Source organism: Rhinichthys klamathensis, unplaced genomic scaffold, assembly GCF_029890125.1.
Source record: "Rhinichthys klamathensis goyatoka isolate OS25496 unplaced genomic scaffold, OSU_Roscu_1.1 h1tg000436l_1, whole genome shotgun sequence".
Lineage (NCBI taxonomy): Eukaryota > Metazoa > Chordata > Actinopteri > Cypriniformes > Leuciscidae > Rhinichthys > Rhinichthys klamathensis.
Window position 1 is genome coordinate 635059 of NW_026606932.1, and position 19175 is coordinate 654233.

At 37.7% G+C, this 19175-nt stretch overlaps 1 protein-coding gene across 2 annotated transcripts; it reads left to right on the forward strand.

Moving 5' to 3' along the window:
- The first annotated feature begins 11301 nt into the window (after nucleotides 1-11301).
- Nucleotides 11302-19050, forward strand: il12b2 (interleukin 12B 2). Of its 2 annotated transcripts, XM_056236029.1 has the most exons (8): nucleotides 11302-11603; nucleotides 13474-13555; nucleotides 14274-14522; nucleotides 15434-15536; nucleotides 15622-15785; nucleotides 16329-16492; nucleotides 16909-17034; nucleotides 18831-19050. In XM_056236029.1, the coding sequence occupies exons 2-8, from the start codon at nucleotides 13474-13476 to the stop codon at nucleotides 18966-18968; spliced, it is 1026 nt and encodes a 341-aa protein (XP_056092004.1). In that variant the 5' UTR covers nucleotides 11302-11603; the 3' UTR covers nucleotides 18969-19050. The 2 variants fall into 2 exon arrangements, with proteins under 2 accessions (XP_056092004.1, XP_056092005.1); XM_056236030.1 differs by lacking the exon at nucleotides 18831-19050 and having other exon boundaries at nucleotides 16909-17235.
- Nucleotides 19051-19175: the final 125 nt, after the last annotated feature.

Here is a 19175-nt window from a genome sequence, read left to right on the forward strand (position 1 = left end):
AAGGGCAACAGTGACTGAAATAACCACTCGTTACAACCGAGGTATGCAGCAAAGCATTTGTGAAGCCACAACACGCACAACCTTGAGGCGGATGGGCTACAACAGCAGAAGACTCCACCGGGTACCACTCATCTCCACTACAAATAGGAAAAAGAGGCTACAATTTGCAAGAGCTCACCAAAATTGAACAGTTGAAGACTGGAAAAATGTTGCCTGGTCTGATGAGTCTCGATTTCTGTTGAGACATTCAGATGTTAGAGTCAGAATTTGGCGTAAACAGAATGAGAACATGGAACCATCATGCCTTGTTACCACTGTGCAGGCTGGTGGTGGTGGTGTAATGGTGTGGGGGATGTTTTCCTGGCACACTTTAGGCCCCTTAGTGCCAATTGGGCATCGTTTAAATGCCACGGCCTACCTGAGCATTGTTTCTGACCATGTCCATCCCTTTATGGCCACCATGTACCCATCCTCTGATGGCTACTTCCACCATGTCACAAAGCTCTAATCATTTCAAATTGGTTTCTTGAACATGACAATGAGTTCACTGTACTAAAATGGCCTCCACAGTCACCAGATCTCAACCCAATAGAGCATCTTTGGGATGTGGTGGAACGGGAGATTCGCATCATGGATGTGCAGCCGACAAATCTGCGGCAACTGTGTGATGCCATCATGTCAATATGGACCAAACTCCCTGAGGAATGCTTCCAGCACCTTGTTGAATCTATGCCACGAAGAATTGAGGCAGTTCTGAAGGCAAAAGGGGGTCCAACCCGTTACTAGCATGGGGTACCTAATAAAGTGGCCGGTGAGTGTATAGGCTATAATTAATTATAATTATTAAAATAATTATTAAAAAAACTACAAAATATTTTTTTCATTAAAATCAAGACACTGAAATTTAATAATACTTCTGTGAACTTGAACACAGGTTTGGTTATAATTGTGACGAGGGCTAATGTTTTCACTTATATAGTGAAATATGACAACCGACTAGTGAGGACGTTTTACTGGCTTAGAAATCAGCCGAAACTTTACACGTTTTTTACGCGTGTATTTCGGGGAGGAGGTATAGTGTGCCAGTGTGTGTGTGCACAATCCCAGTAGCACCCCATTGCAGTACACGAGATCCAGGGGGCGGAGTTGGATCCAGATCTAAGTGGTGGAGTTGGGTAGGATTAGGGGTGGGGTTAGGGATCAGGGGTGGAGATTGGTTGGATTAGGGGTGGGGTTAGGGATCAGGGATGGAGATTGGTTGGATTAGGGGTGGGGTTAGGGATCAGGGGGCGGAGATGGGTAGGTTTAGGTATACGTAAGGTGGGAGATCCAGATCCAACTCCTCCCCCTGGATTCCGTGTTCTGCAGTGAGGACCATCTCCACAATCTTCCACTGACTGGGATTTATAAAGTGAATTCTGCACAGGTGTTTTTCCATGGGTTTTCTTCAGTTGCAGCGCGTTGAGCTCTCTAGTATGGCCTTGATTAGCTGAATCAGGTGTTTTTAATTGGGGTTGAAGCTAAAGTCAGGACAGTGGCCATCCAGGAGCAAGATTGGACACCCCTTCACTAGATTTTTTGCTTATAAAGACCGTGTGGTCTATGCTATTTGCAGCGCGTTTCTGTATTTGGTTGTGTTGTGAGTATTTGGAGCACACGTGTTGTGAAACTGATGAAGATGTCTTTTTAATTTGTTTTCTTCAGTTGCAGCGCGTTGAGCTCTCTCAGCCACCGTAGAAAGGGGTTCTTTATTAATCCATAAAATGTATCAATGTATGATAAGTGATAGCCATGATAAGACTTGTTATGCTAGCTTGACACAATAGCTGCATCTGAAATCGCATATATAGTAGGTGAAACAAAGTATGTGACAAAAGAAGAATGTCCAAATTCATTCATTCTCATAAAAGAGTAGGCAAAAAGTACCCGGATGATCTACTACTTCTGTCTAGATTCTGAAGTGTGCATATGGACACTATCCATAGACAGTAAAAGAAATGGACGCAGCGACCCCATAGACTTCAACGGAGAAAAGTGAAGTCAATTAGAAGCACTCACTTCCTGATTGCCAAGCGCACTGCGCATGCTCAAACTGAGCTGATTTCACTCAGCCGCCATTTTGAAATCGCTCCGGTGGGAAGAAAACCCAAGGGGGTAATCCATCAGCCGGAAGTTGAAGCTGCCTCCGGGGGCCGCCATTGTAGCTGGCTATCACCTGCTGTTAGCATCCCATTGACTCCCATTCATTTTGGCGTCACTTTGACAGCGAATAACTTTACATCTGAGGCGTCCAAAGACTCCATTTGTCCATTATTTATTTCTAAAGAAACACGACAATGTATAAAAGGCTCCATTACTTTGTATCTTACGTTATGGCCCCGTAGAAGCCATTCTTGTAAAAAATAGGCTAACGATTGCGTCATAACCACGGGACGCTCTGTCGCACAGTAGAGAAATTACCGTATAGACAGAAGTAGAAGCTCGTAGGCAATCGTTTACTGTCTATGAGGCAATCGGGTGGACATGGAGGCATAAAGTCAAGGGAGAAGCCCATAGATATAGAGTTCATAAAAGCAACGGGACAAAATATTTCAACAACAGATTTGTTTCAGATTTCAATTCATATTTGTGCTGGCACAGCTACTTGAAGGTCAGAACGGTTGCTCACGTGACAACTACGTCGTCAAGCTCAGTTTGAGCCTTGGAAAAAATGAGCGCGTCGCTTCCATTATGAGCACGCATACCGCGCGCCTACATTCGAAATAACAAACTTGAGCGCGCAAAAGACGCGATATGTGAGCAGGCCCTAATGGAGCCTTTTATACATTGTCGGGTTTCATTGTCGGGTTTCTTTATACTTTATTATCCTCGGAAGGAAATTTGTTTTGGACTACATGTTGCTGCATATGCACATAAATATAAAAAAGAAAAAAGAAAAAAAGAGGAAAGACAGTTGATTTTACAAATTTAAAATGAATAAGATAAACTGTTGTTTTAAAACAATAATATCTTAGTAAAAACCTTAAAGGGGTCATATAATAATACATGCACTTTTACAAGTTGATTGTACTGAAATGTGTGTTGGCAGTGCCTGTACACAACCATCATAAAATGATAAAAATCCATCCAGTGTTTTAAAAAAAAAATGTTTTCCCCTGTCTCAAATCAAGCCGTTCGACCGTGTGACGACACACGGTCGGACGCCCCTCCCACGATTGTTGATTGACAGCAGCGTTTCAACACAGACCCGCCCTCGCTCGTGAGCGAGCTGTCAATCATAGTCCGCGCGGAGCGGCGCGGTCATTGTTGATATGCTGGAGCACTGTCTATGAGCAGAATGGCGTCTAAGCCAGTGGTTCCCAAACCTGTCCTCACGGCACCCCAACACTGCACGTTTTCTTTATCTCCCTAATCAAACACACCTGATTCAACTCATCAGCTCATTATCACATGGGTTAATGAGCTGATGAGTTGAATCAGGTGTGTTTGATTAGGGAGATAAAGAAAACGTGCAGTGTTGGGGTGCCGTGAGGACAGGTTTGGGAACCACTGGTCTAAGCGATTGTGGTGTTCTGTTCTTGGGTGTAATAACGAACACAGCAGTCATTTTGATGTTCCTAAATCCGAACCGCTGAAGACGCAGTGGCTGAGTTTGTTTTCGAAGGGAATATTCCCCACGAGTAACGTCAATGCTCTCATGTTTGCGCGAATCATTTCACACCAGACTGCTTTATAAATGAGGGGGTCAGTATAAAGCTGGTTTTGCTAAGAAGCTGCTCATGAAAAAAGGATCAGTACCAGCTATCCGTGTTCCTGCTGAACCTTCAGAAGAACTGAAGTGAGTGTAACGTTTTATTAACCTTTATATTAATATATTAATCTTTGCAAATCGCTTGCACGCTTCACGATAAATGCGTCGGTTTACACTCAGGGTACATTACGGCATGTTTTCTATGTACGACGTTCTCAATATAATTCATAAGTCCACGTTTATAATGAACAACGCTATGGTTATTGTGTTACAAACGGACACACAGAACAGAGGGGCGGGGTGAGCAAAGCTCATGATCATTTAAAGGCATATGCACTGAAACGGCGTGCTGAAAACAGAGCTGTTTTTGACCAGGTAAAATAAGTGTTTTCTTACAATACTAATGAGAATTTTTAATTAAAGTATATTGCAAACTTTTAATTTAGACCCTAAAGAATCATATTAGCTTGTACAAAAATGGCATTATATGACCCCTTTAAGTAATATTGACAAACTATATATCATTTGAAAGCTTATAATCTAGTTTGCATATTTGGTGACTGATTTTCAAAATAACTTACAGAGGAGCCGTAATTTATCAATTTGCAACAAGAATATTTTCATACTCCTAAGGCGTTTTCAGACCTTTTTTTTTAAATAGTGATGAACATGAAAAATCATGAAGAAATGGTAGAAACCTCAGTTTGTTTTCATGCCAAGAGTTCAAAAGATAGCATCCATTCAATTATTTTAGAAAAAAAGGTCTGAAAATGTTTTAAATATAAAGAAAAAAAGAATAAATTCACCATTTGTGATGTGGCAGTGAGCTATAACGCACATGTGTGTTCTTTGTATGTTTCTTAGAGGTTGAATTCATATCAAAATCAGCCAAACTTCCCATACTACTTCTGAACAGGATCTTCATAAATTGTATGAAAATTGTGGAAATAATGGTTTAGATAACTCAAAACACATATGGAAATGGGGCGCCCTTATAAGGGCAGTAATGAAGTCTGGTTTAATTTTTTTAATTTCTACAAAAATCTGCCAAATGTCTTCTTTAAAACAAGACCAATCTTACATCTATAGTCCAAAGCATTCTTGAATTACAACCATTTAAGTTGGAAATGTGCATTTTTATGTCTATTCAAAAAAAGGGGGGTGACACTTAACGTATTTTTTTGCAGAAGGAATGGTCACACGTGCCTGCTTTCTTCCAGTATAAATATCATCCATGTAGCTTATTCCTGATTGGAGGAATAAGCCATGATGTAACTGGCCCTTGTTGCAACTGTCCCCTTTCTCCCTATATAATGTGTGTGTGTGTGTGTGTGTGTGTATATATATATATATACATATATATATATATATATATATATATATATATATATATATATATATATATATGTATGTATATGTGTGTGGGTGTGAGTGTGAGTGTGAGTTTGCCTATGTCACGACTGCACCAGTCCCTCACTGCTGCACTCCCTCACTCACAGGGCCTTAATACTTGCGGTCTTGGCCACTTAAGAGTGCGTGCACGCGACAGGAAGTAAGTGTGCAAGACTTTCCCATGTAAAAAAAAAAAGCCAAAGCGCAGTTCCCTGAACGCAATCTTCAATACCGCATCGGTGCGATATTCGAGGCCAAGCGTATCCCATCATGCATTAGGTTTGGGAAATCACATGCCCGAAATCGTGAGATATGAAACTAAGTTAAATTAATTATATATTGCATGTCTTTTTATTGGTGCAAAGATGAGTAGGCTATGTGTATTTTGTACAACATTTGCAACTGCTTTTTATCACTTAATTAGAAGCACCACAGTTTTAAATTGTGTCTTCTGTTACATAGGGACTACTGACCAGACATTTAAAAGTTTATTTTCAAATGCAAAGTATTTAAAAAATCAAAATAAAGCTCTGTAAACACTTGCATTTTTCCGTGTACTGACGACACCATTGTCAAAATGATCCCCATTCACACGGATCCGTAATAATGACTGAAAACACTATGTTCTGCGGTCAGATTAGGAAATCACCACATTTGCTGATGTTATGCTCAGTGGATACTGCAGTATGCACAAACAGGAAGGCGCTATGAAGTTATAGTTAAGGGATCATGCTACTCAGTGTAGAAGACTTTACTTCAGCTTTAAGAAAATCTCCTTTCTGAGAATCCTTAACACCATGAAGAATAGCTTTTACTGAATCGATGGTCTATGTTCCTATGGGAATTTAAAGGCCTAACTAACTTTTACTGAATGAGATGCCTGCCTTTGTCTATCAGCTGGAGGTAAAGACAAATTCCCTTTGGCTGGCAGCAAGATTTAACTTGTAGCCAATTGGAAAAATCTAGAAGATAGCGGACCTTGGTTGGCTCTTTTCATGGACCTGTTGAATTCACAGAACTGCTCACTGGGTAGTTTTTCTAAGAGTCTCTCTACATGAGAGCCACAAGAGAGCTCAGAAAGACCATCACAGCTCATGGATTGAAGTAGTCTTACAAGTGCTTGAACACGCATGGGAAACTGATCTAGAGCTTGAGCATCTCCAGGACAAAGAGCTGCCACATCAAGAATAGCTCGGAAGTTCTTTCAGGGCAAGCTGTCTAGGCTGTCCATAACGTTCAACAAGAGCTCTGATTGCTTGATTGTAAAGTTGAGGGGTGTGGACATAAGCCAACGCTTATCTCACAACGCAAGTCTCTTAGCTTGATCTACTTTCAAATGGCCCAACAAAACATGATACTTGTACTGTTCAGTCTCATGTAGATCAAGCAAATTAGACAAGGGCGTTTTCAACATCATATACTGGTTTTCATCCTCTCTTGTAAGGTAAGGAAAAGATGGACCTTCTATGAATCTCTCATGATGAGGGACTGAGGCTGAAGGGGCTGCAGGAAATGCTTGATGTTGATATTACTGAGAAACAAGCCCATAAGAGGTCTGAGAGGGCACTGTTAAAGGCTGAATGCTTGGATATTGAGGAACATTTAATGCAGGTGCTTAAGTGACCAGTGGGGGCGCTGTCACAGTAGCAGGTTGAATACTGCTGGGCAAATGTACTGACACAGCAGGCTGGTAAGGGACTGCAGCTGGTATAAAGGCTGAGACAAAGTTGACTGAAGAACAGGAGCTGACAATGCAGGAGCATGAGAGGCTTGAAATGTGGCTTGTGGCAAATTAAGATGAGCAGATGAGATTGAAAGTAGGTAGGATCTGAACAACGAATTTATGATTTACAGGAGGTGAAGACTGAAGCTGCAAAGAAGCTTGAACCTGAGTTGAGAGTTGGCCATATGGTAGAGAATTAGGCGGTGGAACAAAAACAGGCTCTGAAGGTCTAGGAGTAGAATCGTCATATGGGGAAGGACCTTGAAGCATGCAGAGAGTGCACCTACATTCATGCACTGGTGGATTAATCGCAAGTGTGCAATTCTTGGGTTTGTTCTTTTAACTCAGCAATACACTGTTGTGATATTGATAAGCTAAATACTCTGTAGCAGCATATAGTTCCCTTTATGTTAATCCGATAGGGATTCTGATCACTGTATGAGGCAGAAACATATTTATGCTATTCTAAATGCTACTTATGTTAACTATTGGAATAATACATACAAGTATGTATATGGAAAATACCAGAGACTGCTTGAAGAACGTAGACAAATCATATATGATTGTAATTGTGTCTTTATTTGGTTTAATGTTTTTTTGGTCTCTTCCCTGAGCCTTTATTTGATGCAGGACTAATGCATCCACATATGTCATAAAAAACATGCATTCTTGTTACAACTAATAACTCCTGTTTTCTTCTCATGAGATCCCTCTGTTGCTCTGGCTTAAAGGATAACAGTACAGAGAGATGGGAGAGATCGCTCAAACCTCCTCAGATCGCATAATTTATATTTTATCAATATTTTTCTAAATGTGTAAACCTTTGGACTTAAAAGCCTTATTGGAGTTGTTTTGTGTATTCCTGTGATCGCAAATAAATGGAAGCAGGTGTTAATGAATAGGTGTGTTCCCTTTTTATGAGAAATGGTATACCAGTTTGATTCAGCATGATTGATGTGCACTCCAGACACTAATTAATACATTACTGTCACTATAAAAAAAAAATATTGTAAAACTATTAATAAATGAATATATTGATGGTCAAATATTGATGCTGGAATCTTAAGTATTTAAGTAAAGACAAAACGTTTGCTTCTGTCATACTCAATTTGCGATTTACAGTTTTCAGTCAGCTGGTGAAACGGTAGGGTTGTGTGACGTCGTTCTATGGAGGCATGTTAAATGCGGGTTTTAGGGTAGCACTGCAGGTCTACTGGCCCGACAGTGGAAACGCAACTTGATTTTGGGCTCATTGCTTGAGGTCCGAGGCTAGGACCCCGCCCAGCACATTGTTAGCCCTGGCTCGCACTGGCCGGACAGTGGAAAAAAGCTATATATATAGCTCCAGAGAGCTTTGGGGAGATGCAACCTCAGCAAGACGACTCTCTGTGAGAGGAGGCTAAACCATACTCTATTCTAAAAGCAACTTTGTCAGGGAGTGCCAGTTTGGACATCACCTGTTTATACGGAGCTAAAGCATAAGGACTCTGTGCATAACAAATCTTGAAATGAGAGAAGTACAGAAAACACTATGCTACTGATGGATCAATCAAGGTCAAGGAGGTTCAGAGAGACATATGAAAGCTTTAGCATAAGTTCTGCCGGGAAGACTCAATTGTATACGTCAATTATTACCTTCTCATCTATCGAATCGTGTTCTAATACATGTGGTATAAAAGAGGTACTTACTCATGTCTGAGTTCGCAGATGCTGACGCTAATAAATGGTAATTGTTATAGTATTATTCTCCCGAGTCTTTCTGGTAGAAAACTCAAGACCATTATCCATAGGCCCTGGGAGCTGAGCCATTTGAAAGGGAAACTTAATATTCTAAGGACATACAACTTAATTTTTTTTTACAGTGAAATCGCTGAAAAAAAACGTAATAAATAAATAAATAAATGGATATAATGTAATTTCTATAGTTTTTGCTGCGTGTGAGAATGAGGGCCAAATAAATAGACAGACAAGAGAGATGGATGAATAGATAGAACCTCATAATTGGCAGAAAAAAAAGGTTACAGAGGAAAACAGGAATGTACAGCATATTTAGTGACCCAAGTGAAAAAGTAAAGCGAGAAGTGACTGGCCTTATTCGGTACTTTCATGCCCATGATATTTAGATGAGGGGACAGGCCAATTCTGGCTTTCTAGAAATTAACAACAGGGTATGACTTTTCAGAATATGTCTTCCTCAGCATATGTCATAAGTGAAAGGGAAATATCAGGTTAAACATTAAGTTCACAAAATTAGTCAAATAGCATTTTTTATAGCAGAAGTACCTACGTGTCCTTTGGTGCTTTCAGGATGTAGGCACATATGCTAAGGGGTATCACTGGGGAGAGTCTCAGTCTGAGTTCCTCTTAAGGTAACCAAGTTATTTAAAGTTGCTACACTCTTAAAAATAAAGGTTCTTCATAGGCATTGGCATTCATAACATTTGTAAAACCTTTTCATAGCACAAAAAGGGTTCTTTAAATGATTAAACTGTTCTTCACACTAAGCAAAATAAGGTTCTTTAGGGAACCAAAAATACTTGTTCTATGGCATTGCTGCTAAAACCCCCTTAAACCTTTATTTTTAAGAGTACGAAGCAGCTTTGCACTGTTGGACTGTAGACGCAAAGGACAAAACTGCCCCAAACTGAGTTTCCATGTGCGTCTCTAATTCTAGCAATTAGTGACACGTGTCAAGGCAAAGAAATGTGTCATTTAAACCATAATGTATGCTTGAGGAAATTTCATGCCCTGGCGAGTGAATTTTAATAACACCTAATGACTTATATCTTGCTACAGTGTGTCTCTGCACTTTTGAGGAATGTGTTGCGTTTCTGACATCAAGGGGACCTGCCAGAATGATGTCAGTCCACTGCCCTTTTAAAGGCTCTTCCTTAAACATACCTATAAGGAATCAGCTTTTCACTGTATTCATGCCCACAGGTCCTCCAAACAGCCATAAACACACACAATGCAATAAATGTATGTTTCACCTCATGAAATACCCAAAATTGCCAACCGCTCACGAGACATGGTTTCCCCTTGCGCGGCATACAGAAGTACAGTGTTTAGATCATTTGCAAAGCAAAGGCTGAACAGAGGAACTACTGTTCCACACATTTACACCGCCTCAACCACAGATCTTTATCAGTCCTCTTATCACCTTTAACAACAACATGTTTGGTTTCTGTCACACATTTATTTGAAGCAGACATGAGACGAAAGGGGAAATTCAGACCCCATATTTTCTCTAGAATTCAGAGAGACTGAGCAAGAAAGAGCCTAGTATTGAGTTATGAACAGTTGCAGACAACGTGCAAACTATATAGCTAACCTATATTAACCTGTAAGAACTTTGAATTCAAAGTCAATTTTTCCATTAGAGTTTAAACTCTCAGAACCCCACTTCTCTTTCTAGCCACATCAGTCTTTCCTTCATGTTTATAATTCTCTCACTTCCTTAATTATCTCTATTATAATGTGTATATTTGTGCTTGTGGTTAAAGGTCTGACCTCCTGAGTCCTGATTATATTAAAGACAAGAACAGAATTCTGACAAAAATGAACAGCAAGAATTTTTCTTCTCTCATTTTCTTCTAACCCACTCTTATGTTCTCTGTTGTTCTTGAATTAAGCTAAACCAAAAGAGTTTGAGCTCTAAAAAGCTTTATATATATACAGTATATAGAAATATATATATATAAAAAATATTTTTTAGTTATTGCATGGAAAAAGATAGTCCACGAGGAAGTAACGAGGAGTAGCCAAACATAAAGTGCCCTTTCTCTCCCCTCAACGTTTATAATCTAATGAAGATTATATCGAATCATCTAATCTAATATTAATATACAGTATCTATTCTTTGTCCTATCTATGTCCTTCTTAAAGTGTTATTTATTAAAAACAATTTCTCCAACAAATGTACTAAATATCTCAAGGGCAAATGTTGTTGAATATATATATATATTGAAGATATAAATATTTTCAACATAAGGATTAGACAATTAATTCAAATGGATTATATATGTGTCTCTTTATTATGTAAAAAATAAGTTACAAAGAGGGCAAATGTTGCCCCTTAATAAAAATAAAATAAAAAAGTTTCTGACATGACAATAGACATTGTATACTAGCCTACTATACCAGTCAACATGGTCAATATTGTAAGGGGAGAGATATGTTCACCCACTTTTTGAGATTTTTTTGGGACTAATGATTCTCTTTGTTCTGTTACCCCATGTATAGTATAGTATAGTATAGTATAGTATAGTATAGTATAGTATAGTATAGTATAGTATAGTATAGTATAGTATAGTATAGTATAGTATAGTAGGCTATCAGTTTACTAAAGGCACATGGGCTATCATTAGACACTGGGGAAAATATATGTGTCCAAATTGACCAAACTATACTGTAGGTTAGTAGGCTACAAACACAGTTAGAACTTCTGAAACTGGTCTATAATGGGAGTGATGACAGAGAGGGGAAGAGAACCCATCTATTAGTAATTTAGCAGAGAATGACCGCGCGCGTCTTTAGTGGTAATTTTAACACTTGTTCATAGTGAGTTCTTGTTTTTGAGAATCCGCATAAGTTTGCCCAAGGGTTACGTGGGTGTTATCGAGTGGGAATGTGTGGAATAAAAGCCCGCACAGACCCTGCGAAAGAACACACGACGCACCTCGGACAGACGCACTTGATTTTTTCTGCGCTGAATTTGAAGCGCGCAACAGAACGAAGGTAAGACATGTATACGCTCGGAGCTACAAACTAAACTTAACTCACTTAAATCATATTCCTTTACATTACAGCTCTAGATGTATTTAAACGTTTATAGGCTGTACAAATATACAGGGTTAAAATAAGAGAAAAATAAGTTTGAACAATAAATATAGTTTCAATAGTTTTGTACATAAAACTTGGAAAGCTGATATCCTGCAGTGTGACATACTCTATAGTTTAGACAACATTTCGCTGATTCTTATATTAAATTCTGTACAGTCAGTTTCATGAGCTCATAAATTTGGAGATCATGCGACATATTTGTATAGCCTCCTTTGTAAAATTCATTTGCAACCTTTAAAAGAACTGAAAAAGGAAAACCTTTAACCCTTTGAAGTCCGCACCAAGAAAAAAGTGATGGAACTTTTTTTTGTTTGCATTTCTTATCTCCTTATGTCGCTAGTAACCACACTCAATGTATTTTTTTTTCAACACATCCCATAAATTTTTTAAATATCGGCCTCTACCAAATGGTTGAGATGTCACTTAATGGTAAAAAAAAAAATGGTACCGGAATTCATACACATACTTTGCCATACTTTTTCATTGCCCATCATAATTTATGATCAAAACCTTTTCTAGTCTTGACTAAACACATTGTCAGAAAGGTCTGAGTCTCAAGGTTCCATATACAGAAGTGATATTTGGACAGAAATGTATTAATTTGTTACAGCAGAATGCATAGGCTACAATTAAATTTATGGAATTTATGTCATTTTTGGTATTACGCCTAAACAAAATCTCATGGGAACTTCAACTACATTTTTGTTATATCAACTTCAAATTTTGGAACACAACTTGGTTAGATATATGGCTTTGATTTTTTTGTAATTTTATAGTAAAAAATATATTTTTTAAATATATATTTTATATAAAAGAAAAAATATTAAGTACAGTATATTTGATTTAATGAAAATTTAAAACTTCCATAACTTTTTCATAATTTTATTTTTTGAAGTGCTTTTACTTCAGCAATAATCTGCTCAGTGTTTTCTTTAAAACAAGACTAAACTTAGGTCTTTATTCCAAAGCATACTTGAATTACAACCAAGTTTTAATAGTGCATTGTAATGTCCATTCTCAAAAAGGGGGGTGACCGGTAACCGTTATGTTTGGTTGAGCATGTTTTTGAAAAAGTATTAAAAACATATTTACGGTTTTTCAAGGCACCAAGTAACATAATTTTGTAAAGTTAGGGCTCTTACAGTGTAATATGTAAAAGAAAATAAGCTTAGCTTGCAAAATTTCACCAAAAACAGTTCACATGGCTGGGGTGATTCATTTGTTTCAAGTGTTGTGACAAGTGCTGTTGATTGACACTGTGACATCTAGTGGATTTTTTTGGCATAACATACCTCAGTCAGATGGTAGAGATGACTCAATCAGTTTGAGTTAAGGTACTCCTCTCAATAAAATATAGTGACTCAAAATGTGCTAAATTTTTCCATTTGGTTGAGCAGACATTTAAAGGGTTAATGGTGAATAAAAATGGTGACCAGTTACAGTAGGCTATATACAATAGGCTACATATTTCCCCATAAACATTCATTTAAATTGATATATGTAAATATGAATACTGTAAAAAAAAAGTTTTATCCTTGGTTCAGGGATTACAATTGCAAAAATTATTGTATATGTTTTTATGATGACCGTTATTATTATAATCGATCATTACCAAATATTGGTTAACGTTCAGTCAATATTGCTACACCAATGCTTGATGAAGGTATTGTGCTAATTTTTCTTTTGATCAATAAATAATCATTTGATCATTGAATTAAACAAATAATAAATGTTTAATATTTCAATTTGCGTATTCTTTCTCCAGATGGGTTATTTGATGAGGTTCATCGTTCTCTTCTGTTTGTCCATAACGAGGATGTCTGCGCTTAACTTTTTCCCTGATAAATGTGAGAGCACACACACACACGCGCGCACACACAGGTTTTTTGGTTGGGACTTCCCCACTTGTTTGGTTATCTATCTATCTATCTATCTATCTATCTATCTATCTATCTATCTATCTATCTATCTATCTATCTATCTATCTATCTATCCATCCATCCATCCATCCATCCATCCATCCATCCATCCATCCATCCATCCATCCATCCATCCATCCATCCATCCATCCATCCATCCATCCATCCATCCATCCATCCATCCATCCATCCATCCATCCATCCATCCATCCATCCATCCATCCATCCATCCATCCATCCATCCATCCATCCATCCATCCATCCATCCATCCATCCATCCATCCATCCATCCATCCATCCATCCATCTATCTATCTATCTATCTATCTATCTATCTATCTATCTATCTATCTATCTATCTATCTATCTATCTATCTATCTATCTATCTATCTATCTATCTATCTATCTATCTATCTATCATCTCTCTATCTATCTATCTATCATCTCTCTATCTATAAATCAATCAATCAAATCAATCTATCTATGGATGGACCATGGACAAAGAGATAAATAGATAGTTCATTACTAAGTCCATTTGAGTATTAAATATAAATATTTGTCACTTTTTATGCTAGTGCATATTAAAGTGCCCACAATGTAGGTGATTGCATCTATTCTGTGCTCTGAATTGCTTCTCTTTATGCAGTTGAAATTGGTGAAAAACACACATCCGTCACCCTGACCTGTAAAACGAATAAAGACAGTGTCACATGGAAACATGAGGATGCAGATATCACAGTGGAAATAGTGGAATCAGATTTTGAAAAAGTCAGTGGTCGGAGTTTGACCGTGATCGACCTGCAGGAAGACCAAATCGGAAATTACACCTGCTGGAGTGATAAGGGTCTTGAAGACTACACCTATCTCCTGCTTGACAAGTCTAAAGAAGACACAGGTGGGAGCGTCATATATTCCTAACATTCCTCTCAAGCAATCAGATCTTAAGGTTAGGTTATGGTTAGGAATAAGGCCTATATGATTGTTTGATAGGAATGTCATCCTAACACCAAAAAGGATGTTGACCATGCAAAGTTGTGGCATTCCAATATTCATTAACCATGTCATTAGTTAACCATCCAATGTTACATTAATATTACACATTAAAGCACTGTCCAGAATAGTAAAACCACAGTATTTTACTAATAGCTCGATCAGAGGCTGCGTATACAGAGTTTTGGAAGGCACAGCCAAATGAAAGTGCATACACTTTATTTAATATTTAATCATATTTTTAATAAGTATTCTAGTGATGAAATAGTCACTTGGTTAACCATAAATTTGATCATTCTTCGTTCTAGATCAGTGATTCTCGCTAATGATGTCCTCACACAGGCACAAAGAGCAGGGAAAAAAATAATGCTAAAGGCAAATATTAAATTCAACCAACCATAAAATCACGCATAGCTTATCAAACAAGTGAGAAAACACTTTCCATATCTTTTGTTGTTGACGTCAAAGGCTGTGTGTCCAAACAAATTCTACAATATTTTGTGCAAATTCTGCCGTCAGTGGGTAGAATCTATGGCTGACAGATTTTAAGGACATTTACTACTGTGTTATTTCTGGTTTTTGAAGCAAAACTAGTAGGGGACCACTTATCTAGATCATTATTTGTGTATTATTATGTGAAGGCAGTTTAAAGTTTCCTTTAAAAGTGCCTCATTAAAAATAGCTGCCTGTTGAGTCATTGACTGTCTGGGCTGCAAAGCAGGAAGGCAGCTTACCGGTAGTTTTTGGACAGTATTCAAGTTTATGTCTGTTCAGTCAGGTTCAGCTTTTTCAGCGAATTTCTTTCTTCCTCTTCAGTGTTTAACATCAATTGCACAGCTGAAACTCTTTCCTGCACTGAACACATCAAATGTGCTTGGACCTCAGATGAATTTACTGCTTTCAGACTTCGCAATACAAGGTATCAGACATCCAAACACACCCACAGATTAAATAAGATGATTTTATCACTGACTCAACTGAACATGCGTGTGGTGTTTATTTAGAGATAATGGTAACTGGGTGTCACAGCCTGTGGATGGGGTATTTTTTCTCCCACATTCAACTAATTCCTATTCTGAAGAATCGGAGCGACTGCTGATAACAGGGGAGGCAGTTTCCTCATGTTGCTATTTGAAAACTGACTACAGCTTCTACCTCCGAGACATTGGTGAGTGTGTGGGTTAAGATTGTAAGTTTATGCTCTGATTAACTCTTTTTTCACAATGCGTTCTTCGTCTTATTTTAAGTCATTTAAAGTCATCATGTTGGGCATGTTTTATGGGGACTTTCCATAGACATAATGATTTTTATACTGTACAACCTATATATTATATCCCCGAACCCTAAACCTACCCATCACAGAAAATTTCTGCATTTTTTCATTTTCAAAAAACTTCACATAGTATGATTTATAAGCTGTTTTCCTCGTGGGGACTAAAAAATGTCTCCACAAGGTCAAAGATTTCTGGTATTCCCATCTTCAATAGACAATAGTTTTTAAAAGTAAAAAAAAAATGTACGTCTTGATTGTGTGTTAATTACATTAAATTTTTTTAATATATATTAACAATAATGATGTAAATATTAATCAATATATATATATATGTATATATAAGTCATCATTGGAAGTTTGCTGAGGCCCTCTAGTGGGCGCATGGTTGAAAAACACTGGTCATCATTGATTGAAAGTGATGTCTCTTGTTTTTCCTAGTTAAGCCAGCCAATCCAGACATTTCAATCTGCACAGTAAAAAATGGGGGAAGTGATAAGCAAATCATAGAACTGGAGGTGATGCCACCTTCTTCCTGGCCGCAGCCTCACAGTTTCTTTCCTCTGAAGCATCAGGTCGAGTACCAGATTCGACACAATGGGGAGGTACGAAATGCTCTCCTGCACACACCAACGCACATCTCTAAAGATTAGTTCACCAAAAATGAAAGAAATATTCAGTCATCATTTACTTTTATGTCATCCCAAACCTGTATGACTTTCTTTCATGATGAAGTTGAACAGAATTATAATCAGTGATGCTGTCTACACTGGATGCAGAGAGGCGCGACACACACATTCCCGACAGTAAACTGATGCCCCGTTCTATTTCTGACATACGTCTGACACGAAGAACAAATGGATTTGTATTTGCAACGGTCGCTTTTTCCAGTGTAGACAGCCTCAAGCTAGGAACAATTCAAGTCTTTAATTACTGAAAATCATAATGTTCATTTTAGGGTGAACTATTTCTTTAAGAACTGTCATTAATTCTCTTGTTTTCTGTTTCTGTATACTCACAGCTGAAGACTGAAGAATGGGAGGAGGGGTCAAAGATTAAAGTTGAAGGGCATATCAGAAAACTAAGGGTGCGCTCCAGAGACATGCTTCTCCTCTCTCAGTGGAGCGAGTGGACCTCGTGGAAAAAAGTAAACTAGTGATTTAAACCTCCCTTCCTCCTGAACCCTTTATTTATATCTCCTGTCCCATTTTCCTGTTCCTTATTTATTTATTTATTTATATATGTGTTTATGTGTGAATGATCATGACACTGGTTACATATGACTGTTACACACACACTGTACGACTGTATGCACCATGTCTCTGTCCTATTAAAACCTTTGCTCTTCTATTCTGTCTCTTCATTCCTTAAAGTCCCCCTAGTCAATCATTTTATCCTTTAAACGACATATTTAAACGTTTTTTTTTTCCCAGTGAAAATGATTTCCGCATGACTTAAAATAGCTTGAAAGTACACCCTTGCTTCATTTAGTATACACGGATGCATGAATATGCAAATTAGCCCCGCCTCCACTCACTCACACCAGCTCAGAATACCTGATCCAAGTGGCAAGTGGAAATACTGGTTTAATTCAGCCCTATATGTTTGAACCAGAAACTGATTCAGAAGAAGTGGAAGAGTGAATTATACAGGCTCGTGTACAGTGCTGGTCAGAATTATTTGCCCCTTTGGTAAATATGATCAAAGATGGCTGTAAAAAATAAATCTGCTAACAGATCTGAGTTTTCTCCTATAATGCCTGATGAGTTTGGTCCAGATCCATGTTGGCGCTTCTTCTCTTCAGTTCAGCCCACTCATTTTCTATAGGGTTCAGGTCAGGGACTGGGATGGTCATTGCAGATGCTTGGTTTTTGTTGCATTTTTGTTTTGATTTTGATGTTTGTTTTTGTTGCAAAAAGTATTTAATTAAAGGGGGCAAATAATTTTTCCCAATGTGTTTTGGAGAAAAACATTTATTTCATAATGTGATTTCCCCCACTTTCAATTCTTTTACTTCAATGAAGATGTTTGCTTTAAAAAATATATATATATCAAAAGGATTTTTTACAGCCATCTTTGATCATATTTACCAAGGGGGCAAATAATTCTGACCAGCACTGTACATCAGAATGATAACACGTTTTATGTATCGCTTTCTACATCGTAGAGACATATCGACAACACGTAACAGTAATTAATAAGATTAGCCTTTTGCTTGACTACGTTATCAAACAGCTAATAATGTGTTGCTAATGTTACACAAACCATGTTCCTGTTCACATCTCAGTCTGCCTTTTGTAAATCAGTATCCTTAGAAACGCCTGAACAGCTTAGAACGTCAGTGGAGAAAAGCACATAGTTCATCATAACATCGTAGTACACATCATAAACAACATAATTCACCCGCTATATTGCTAAACGCACCCTGATTTTTCCTATCAACAGAAAAATATATCGGGATAACCTGGATTTTCTCTTGAGACAGCTCTGCTTCACAACATAGTTAATGATATGCTAAAGCCCGCCCACACGTTGACATGATTGGTTATTACATGTTTGTGACGTAGAGAACAAGGGCGATTTTAAACCGTGCTTTTGTCTTTGGTTAAATGCAGTTTTAAGGAGAAAATACTCAGCAATGGTGTTGACTGATGAATTTGATTATGGTTGGTTTGTATTAAAGCATGTTAAAAAAAACGCCACATAGACATATAAACAAACATTAAAAACTTTGATTTTCTTTAAGTATCACAGTTACAATTCACTGGCCTACCATTAAAAATAACTGTTTTCTATTTTCATGTATTTTAAAATGTAATTTATTCCGGTGATGGAAAAAATGTCTTTCCTTTTAAACAGTATGTATACGAGAGAGAAGCTTTGCGTCCAGATATCTGTGTGTGTTTATGACAGAATGCACATGATTTCTTGTTCTCTGTATAGGTGCCCGACAGGGAAACAAGAACCCGTACCAAAGAAAGGGGCAAAGAAAAGAAGAGGCAAAAAGAACAACAAGAAATAAGAAATAAGAAGAAAAATCACAAGAAACCCGGCATGGGGAAAAAAAGAGGAAACTTCTGAACTGGGCATGTTTTTGAATTACTAAAAGAATATTAAAAGTCTAAAAGTAAAATATCTAAAAGTATATTTTTATTCTAATTCAAACACTAAATAGAGAGCGAATTTGTGTATAAGATTGCTTGAATAAATGCTAAATAATCATTGCAATCTTGAGCTGAGTATTCAACCGCAGGGGGCAACAGTGAGTTAGGTTCTCCCTTTAGGGCT